The 9,082-nt window shown below is 32.8% G+C and overlaps 1 protein-coding gene across 1 annotated transcript; it reads right to left on the reverse strand.

The window, feature by feature from the left end:
• Positions 1 to 604: 604 nt before the first annotated feature.
• Positions 605 to 8,753, reverse strand: LOC112747784 (polycomb group protein VERNALIZATION 2-like). The gene is made up of 14 exons (XM_025795971.3): positions 8,113 to 8,753; positions 7,592 to 7,647; positions 7,007 to 7,071; positions 6,686 to 6,738; positions 5,623 to 5,676; positions 5,474 to 5,533; positions 4,600 to 4,646; positions 4,378 to 4,499; positions 4,013 to 4,289; positions 3,067 to 3,115; positions 2,101 to 2,184; positions 1,826 to 1,905; positions 1,597 to 1,686; positions 605 to 998 (listed from the first exon to the last, which is right to left on the reverse strand). Exons 1-14 carry the CDS (start codon positions 8,236 to 8,238, stop codon positions 875 to 877), a joined length of 1,287 nt encoding a protein of 428 aa, XP_025651756.1. The 5' UTR covers positions 8,239 to 8,753; the 3' UTR covers positions 605 to 874.
• Between the last annotated feature and the right edge of the window lie 329 nt (positions 8,754 to 9,082).

A 9,082-nucleotide genomic window follows, 5' to 3' on the forward strand; every position in this document is an offset into this window, starting at 1 on the left:
TTTTAAATTTTAAATTATTTTTTATTTTTTATTTACATGTGACCGATTCAACCAATATTGAACAAGTGATCCAGTAGCCTGACCGATTCGATCACCGATTTGGTTCCAACAACTATGATTCAATGACGGTCTGGTTCATGTAGTTGACCCTACCTATTGGGACAAGACTTAGTTGTTGTTGTATTATTATTTAAATCAACTAAATAATTATCACTAATTTGTATATAACTATAATAATTATTAATGTGCTTATGGAGGATAAATTACCTTCTATTTTATATTGCCGCATCATGATAGATTTATTATGCACATTCTCTACTATATCTCGTTCATCGTTTGATTCTTATTTTCGTGACATTTTACGATTGTAACAATGAAATAATAAACAAACAATCCAATTTTTTTTAAAAATATTTCATTTAGCTTTTATATTTCAATCGAGGAGTATTAAGAGATCAACAAATTTTGTAATTTATAGCTATCAATTAGCCATTATTGATGTTTTCAATAGCATAAAATTTCATCCAATAGTGTGAAATTACTCACTTTTCTTTTGTTAGTTAAATACTAGTCAGATTTTAATAAAAATACTAATCCTCTAAACTTTCTCATTTCAATATTCTTATAGATTCTATAGATCGAATAAAACGTTTTTAATTTGTCAGACAAGATTCAGCAATGGAGGTCATTGCTTTGAGGAAATCTACCTAAATTTCAGATTCATACATTGCGGAGATTAATACAATGTACAGTAAAATGATTAACAATAATAATAAATTATTAAAATAAATGGAAAATGGGGACTTGCAATAAGGCAGAATACAAGACATGTAAGACTAAATTTTTGTAGCTGAATCGATTTCCTCCTGATCTTCTAATTCTTGCCGTTATCCAACCCTTCATTTCTGTAACTATCTAATATTATACTACAGTTGTTCATTGTGCAAGCATCAAGAAGACCGTGATTCCAAAGTTTGATCATGAATAACCTCCAACACCTGTAGTAAATTATAGCACGATTTAGTTTCTGAAAAAAGAAACGAAAAAGTCATGGGTTTGGGAACATGTGAGAGACGCACATATAGCAATCACAACAATGGATCAATAGAACATCTGAGCAAGATATAATTCCTATTTCCTACACCGGGAAAAACCAGATAACAATTCTACCATACTTAATCCTGCAAAAGCATTTTATTTTTATTTATTTTTTTCTAATTGATGGATACCCACATCCTGTAGGAAGAACTGTCCAGATAATAAGTTTTCAGTGCCAACCATGCCTCTTTTCATTATCAAAGTCAGCTACATGAAAATGTGTTTTGAAAGTGATTAGAATTAGATAGTAAATTAGATGTGTTCATTTTCTAAAGCCACCCTCTGGAGCATATATATTTTTTTAATTTCAAGTGATTCATATTTTAATGTTTTAGAAAGACAATGTATGTCTCTGCATATAATTCGCTGATGATTTCTATCTGGAATCAAACTCCACAAGTCAAAATATTAAGTTGTTCTTTAAGTATGAATGCTTCAAGCACAGAAACTGCATGAAATTAGAGAAATGTAAATGGAAAAAAGCAGCAAAAAGAGTACCAAAATAAAGCTGGGGATGAGATTAGCTCTTTTCCGTGAAGCTTGGAAAATGCCTCACATGCCCACGAAACATGGCCATCAGCCAGCACTCTGTCATAGCAATTAAAACCAACATTAATTATGCAACAATTTCTTTATTAATCATGCAGGAGTCAAAAGCAATCTAGCTTGATAATGATAACCGAAGGTACACATGTGGAAGATTAATAGGGTGGCAAGCAGTAGATACCTTTGCTTCCTCATAAAAGAGTTCCACAGATGCATGAGTTGCTTTTCATCTTTGGAAACATCCACAAAATCATCAAGCATCTGCAACATTACAGTTCATTATCATGGTGATTCATATGTAGCGGCATTTGTAGCTCGATATACGAGTAAACAGCAAAATTTTTATAAAGCATTACTTGGGCAAATTAGGTGTTTGGTATTTTCTAATTAAAAAAAAATCAATTTCATTTGACTTGTCTTCAGAAAGAAGATAAAAATGTTGAAACCTTTGCTTACCCTTCGATCTTCAAGATCTGCAATGTCATCATCAACTTCATCTTCACTATCGCGATCTGATAACACTTGTTCTAGAGCCATAGGCTTAAAGTAAGACACACAAAAGCAAGAGATGAGACTTATAATCAAATCAATCATTACCAGCATATGCCTATTAACAGAAGGAACACCTCAAGTCTATTGGAAAAGAATGTCAAATTACAAAAGCTACACAAAATGTGTTAAATACCCCACAAGCCATATTCAACAAGTTAGCTAGAAACGCTAGAATCCAAATTTGTACATTTTATTTTCTTAATAAAAGTATTCTGCACTACTCATATTGAGTATAATATTCTATCCCTCCAGAGGGGCTAGTGAAACATCAATTACATCCAAGATAACCCTTGTACATCAAAATCAAACCATATTTTGTCCCAGGGGAAAAGAATTTAAGAGGAACGGAGAAAGATGGGGCCTTCAAGCTCCCATCAACAACTCTGTTCCAAAAAGAGAATATCTTATGAAGGAAATAAAAAGATATGAGAAGAATTAGGATCGTAAGGTATCCTCCAACATCAAAAAATCAACCAAGAGAAAGGGAATGCAAGACAGTTAGGAAATACATACAATAAAAGGAAAGATTGCTCAACCAAAACAAATGAACTAAGCTAACCAAGGCCTTAAGCATATCACAATAAAGAATTCCCATAATCAGTAGACTCGAAAACCAGCAGCCTGTCAATATAAACAGTAAACCAGCTAGTGATCATAGACTCATTACAATAAAGTTTAGCAATCTAGCACCATAGTAATGTATGACAGATGTTATAACATAAAAACAAGATCCTTTACAGCCAACAAATCAAAGCAGCCTTAAGTTAACTAGCATCAATGGTGCATAAAGTACACCATACATCAAACATGATAATATGCACAATTGCACATTATAAAAACTATCAAGATCTTAGATATCTTATCACGTACCTGAACTCTATGTGAGTGAAAGAACTGTCTCTTCTGCAGGAGCATTCGGCTGGAGAAACAAATTTGAATTAAAAAAAAGATTGAATTGAATTGGCCAAACACGGAGGATCAAAGGAAAAGAAATAAGAAAAAATATCATTATTTCTCTGACACATTATATTTTATAAGAATTACAAGGTGGGATAGTCAATAGCTGATAACGGCTCATAGGAAAGGGCCAAAAATCCACTGCAGAAATACAGCAGATACTGTTGCAGCTTATATCTACACATATTTATTATATGTAATAATGACAAAATCTAATAAATACTCATGTAAGACGTATATCAAGAACAATAAATCAGAGACATCTCAAGACTTACAGGAAATAAAAATTCATCAAAAGTTCACTAATTTTTCATTTATACAAAAAAGGAAGAAAAAAATGACATAAAAGAAATGCAGAATGGACAAAAAACAGAGAAGATAGAAGCAGAGTGCATGTGTGAAGAGAGAATACGAAGTTACTGTTATTATGAGTGGCAGAGTGGGCAAATTTATATAGAAAAAATAAGGCTTTTCAAAATAAAATTAATATCACAAATCTGCCATCCTTTTTTTATTATTGGAAAAGGAGTTTGCACTGATATTTCAACAAGCGGCTGCAATGGGTGTGGAACCACGGCAGAGAATAGCAGCTGCTATGACCAATGCAGATGATACAATAATAATGAATGCACGAGCCAAAAAAATCAAACACAGATGATAGAAACAAAACACAATGTCAGATACTATGACGTTGCCATAATTGTGTTACATAGAAACTAGTTAATCACATATTCATGTTCCCTTAAACAAGCATCAAGTATAAAATATCAGTTAGAGAAGTAACCATAGAGAACTCAAGAACTTTAACAAGTAAAACCTAAGCCTTCAAAAGGCAAGATATAGGTTTCTAAGAACGTACTTTTTTGAGTCAGATCGATCCATGTTTAACTTCTTTGTTTTAGCAGGCACAGCAGGATCACTTCTATATACTGACTTACTAGTTTCTGGATCTCCTGAAGATTGCGGCATGGCAATTGAAACACCTTGAATGTTGAAACTGGATGCAACATATTCGAGGCAGTCTGCAGTGCCAGGAACATTGGGACCAAATCTTTCGACACCTTGTTTTTCCATTTGTAAATTCTTCTGAATATGACATGTTTTAGACATATTCTCCCCTTTGTAGGAAAGGATATCTGCAAATAATTTTTGAGATTTTAGTCCACCCTTTTAAGGGTTAAAGTAAAGAATTAGATAAGTATACAATTGTCATAGGATTGTTACCATCATTCTTCTCTAGAAATCCATTCTGTGTTCCCTCTGGTGAGTCCAACTCTAGGAACTTTACATTGGCTCGTTTTTCATTTTGAACAGAGTCCTTTCGTAAACGTTTTCGGGGTCTTGAACTGTATAGATGTTGTTGTTTGAATAAATTAAAGTCAACAATCTTGCACAATATTATATGAACTCGTTCGAGATTGCATTGAATATATACAAACAACCAACCAGAAGATGAAGGTTTGTGATTGTGGATTTACTCCGTCAGCAACACTCTGTATACATATTATAAATTTGATAACAAAATAAGCAGCTAGCAAAACAAAAAATCCATTCATCTCAAATGAAAACGCATTGCCATAACATAGCTAACATATATACATAATCAACTGATGAGGCAAACCTTGCAATGTCCAAGACACACCATTGTTTGGTGCATAATTCACACACCTTCAATGACAGATTTTCAAACAAGTTCTACAGGAGTACAGGATAGGATTAGACATTTGACCTCTAATCCTCTATTAATTTATTTAGTGTAGAGCTCATGATCTTTTAGAGGATTTTTTACTCTCAGATTTGTTGAGATATTTGAAAACTATGCTTCATAAATAGCTTTTTTCATCTGATTGTTTCTTGCTCTTGTAAGGAGGATCTCTTATCTTCTCTTTTTCTTGTATTATTATTCTTTCCGTCTTAATTATATTGTTCAATTATCAATTAAAATAAGAAAGTTTAGTCAATATATTCTGGGGTTACAAACACACTAAGCTAAAATATTTCTCAAATAACAACACTTGTGAATAGCCAAACATCAATAAAGCAGTCAACAATGGAAATAAAGATCAATTAGTGGTAACCAAGTTGAGCTATCCAACATCATTTTAGCTTGTTACCATAGAATCCTGGCTCTTGATAAAACATTTTATAAAAATAAACAACAATGTATTACATGAACTTTCCTCTCCCTCCTTTTTAATCCCCAACATAGTCCCCAGTGAATTGCTTGATGATTTAATCAACAGTAAAATTGTAAGCAGTGTACAATCCTTAAGAAAAGCAAACCATTAGCCATAAGTCAAACATTAAATAAGGTTCCTACCTCTGATCTCAATATATCAATTTTTACAGAGACATTAACTGCTTGGTAATCATCAGTCACCTACAAAATAAAACAAGAATATGTCAAAAAAAGCTCTTACAAAATAATCCATGAGTTTAAAAGTTTAGTTCACAATAAAAATTGCGCACCCAGAACTCAAAGTTGAATAGATCATGTGATGAACAAAGATGAAATCGCAAACCCTGCATGAATAAACCAATGCTTTGATAAATTACCAAGTGAATAAATGTAACAAATACTGAATAAATTATTAAGAAAATGGCAAAAAAAAAAAAAAAACAGCTTATGACAGGGAAATCACATACCAAATCCACACATGTTCATATCATGATAACATGAACATAGCAAAAAGGGAAGTGTGGCAAACAACTCATTATTAATTTGTCCGGTTAATTCTAGCTGAATTATGAAAAAAAAAATTCCCAGAAAAGAGTGAAAGCCCTGGCTATATCCAATCAACATTTGTATTGAATATTTTACCACTTCAAAGCAACATTCTTGACCACTCAAACCAGAGTGGTACATAAAAATTTTGTCCATGACACAATTTTCAAAGTCTTCAGTATCCTCAATTTCAAACAAAGAAAAAGTAACAGCAGCCATATCATTAAATTATTAATGAAACAAGCAATGCAATAACCTATTTAAGTATAGACACTAATATGGAAATTCAACATGGACACAATAACATGTCAAATTCTCAAAATTGTAGAATCATAGATATGAGATATCAACTCTCACTTTTTCACTATTTTAAAGGCCCTATCAAAAAGCATGTAGCATAGTTTCTACTTTCCATTGGCATTTCCTTCCCTGAATGAACATGTCTTGATATAGCTAAAACTAGTCATGTACAAGTATATTACAAAAGAATAATCCTTTAAAAAAACTGAAAGGTTAACTTTTTAGGTCCCTCTCTATCATTGTTTTTATCTATTTCATTTACAACCACTCCAAAAAAATAGATATGAAAACGGTCTTGTATTGAATTAAAATCTAAGTTAGTCTATTAAAACAGGCATGCAAAAAAGTGTCCAACTCATGCCTAGTATTCAAGTTGGATCAACCCCTCCCCCCCCCCCCCCCTCTTTTTCTTCTCAATTGCACACAATTGGACATGTCTTCGGTGTGTGCCAAACAAAAGGCATGCTTGTGTTTATAAACAATAATAATACAACTCCCGGAGGATACCTTAAAGCTGGCACATTGCATCAAGCAAAATGGACAAGAAAAATGTTCAGTCACTGCATTTGACAAGAGACAGGATATATATCAGAATATCAGATTAGCCAGAGTCTTAAAGTCCAAATTATAAGTGGATTTAATATTCTGCACTAGAAAATGCTCAGCAATAGACAGTTGCAAGGATGTTGGAGTCAGTGAAAAGAAAAGAAATCATAGAACATTGACAGCAAGTTTGATTGCTTCTCATAAAAGGCATACATGTACTATAAGAAGCCAGTGGTATAGACAAAATGTTGAATCTATTTTATCATTGAAGGTATGATATACCTTCAGTCTTTCGTATCATGTTGTAACAATCCCTGTAGTTGAAAATCACAATTCCTCCCCTCAACCTAGAAAATAGAAGCGAAAAGAGCATAATTCATGAGGCACCCTTCCATTAATTCATGTTTGGAACGACTTGCAAGAATTCACAGCTGTTGAAAGCAAATTTAGCCCATCGTGATAATTGTAAATTCCCAACCCCCCCCCCCCCCCAAAAAAAAAAAAATCTACTTCACTGTGACTATAAAGGGAGGAGCAAATATTCATAAATAACTCTGGGACAATTATCATCAGTGAAGCTTATAAATTGCTCTATGCGCTGGGGCGATTAATGCAGAAATAAACAACTAACTAATGTTGCTTTCTTAAAAAGAAGATAGAGATGTGGCAAGATGCATTAACTGGAAATTAATTTAATTCCAGCAGCATAATTATAACAAGAAAGAAAATACTCTGAAAAGTTTGAATGAGCACATTAGCAATTAAAAAATGTAGTGAGTAGTGTGTTTCAGCAGAACTGCCTGAATGAAACGATATAAATGCACATAATGCTATCATATATAGCAGTAAGTAAATAGGAATACTTACCTCCTTTTACGCCTTGCTTTTATTTTATACCGCAGAGATCTCCTAAGAAATGAAGGCTGCAAAATTGAGATATGGCATGAGTTAAGAGAGTATAATCACGCAATGAATAATCTATCTATTCTATAATAACAATAATAATAATAATAATATAGTAATGTGGCATCCACGTTAATTCTAAGAATAACAACTTTCCAAATGTGGAAGGCATACACATAACAATGTCTAGAATATCTAATATATATGGTATTCAATTCATTTTCTATCAAGGTCAGCTCACCACAACAGTTGAAGCATTTAGTTAGGGCTTCCTTCAAATAACAAAGTTTCGGTTCTTCAAATTACAGGCAGAAACGAAAACTTAATTCATAAAGAAAAAAAAAACAAAAAACAAAAAACCAGTAAAAGGTTTGAAACATTATGCCTAAAATATCATATGGAATTATAATTGGAAGACGCAAAGTGAATTAATTAATAAATGGAAAAAAAAAGAATAAGAAGAAGGAGAAGAAATAGAAGAATACGTTGTGAAGAGAACGACGGTAGAGGATGTTGTAAAGCTCAACAGGCTTGCAGTAAATCAAGAGGCTCTCGTCGGCGGCGGTGTCTTCGTCGCCGGAATGGTGAACGGGAGAATTTTGGCGGCACATGTTTGGTTAGTCTGAATTTCAACTGCAAAGAAACTGTGTAGTTGCTAATCTGAGAGAGGTTTAGGTCAGAACGACGAGACGACACCGTATGGAAGCAAATGTTATTTATTGCAGAGAAGCTGAAACCGAATCCACGAGAGAGAGAGAGAAGGGGGGTGGGGGGCGATGAGGAGATCTGGCGGAGAAGAAGGAGGGGGCCCCACTCTGAGAACCTAATCCAAATTTTGAACCCAACACTCCTTAATTATAATTATGGGCAACGATGGTTCATTTACGATTGTTGTGGTCCAATTGAGCCCAAAATCATCATTTAATAATGGTGATTAGTGAAGAGTTTAAATGGAAGACTGGTATTCTTTCAAGACAATAAGAAAAAAACAAAAAGAAAAACTCATAAGTTGCTCCGTAGAAGTCACGCCTGTTCAGTGATTGAGCTAAACTGCTAAAGTGCTCGAGCTCAACCTCTTCCTAAAACAGACAAAAGTCTACCCGACCAAAATGTATCAATTTGCACCTCTCTAACCACCACGTACTTTACCTTTATTTTTTTAAAAAGATAAAAAGTTTATTGATTTTTTTATTTAAAAATATTTAAATTTTTTAAAATTTAAAAATTTATAATTTTTTTTAAATTTAGACCTATCAATTTTTTATGTTCACTTGAATTTGTCAGATCTAACGAAAAAATTAAAAGTAACTTTTGTTGTACTAACTTAATTGATACGGATGTACACGTAAAAATTTTTAAAATAGAACAAATTTAACATAAAAAATCGATGATCCAAATTTAAAAAAAAATTAAAGACATAAATATATTTTTAAATTTTAGAAAACTTAAATATCT

Source organism: Arachis hypogaea, chromosome 15, assembly GCF_003086295.3.
Source record: "Arachis hypogaea cultivar Tifrunner chromosome 15, arahy.Tifrunner.gnm2.J5K5, whole genome shotgun sequence".
NCBI lineage: Eukaryota > Viridiplantae > Streptophyta > Magnoliopsida > Fabales > Fabaceae > Arachis > Arachis hypogaea.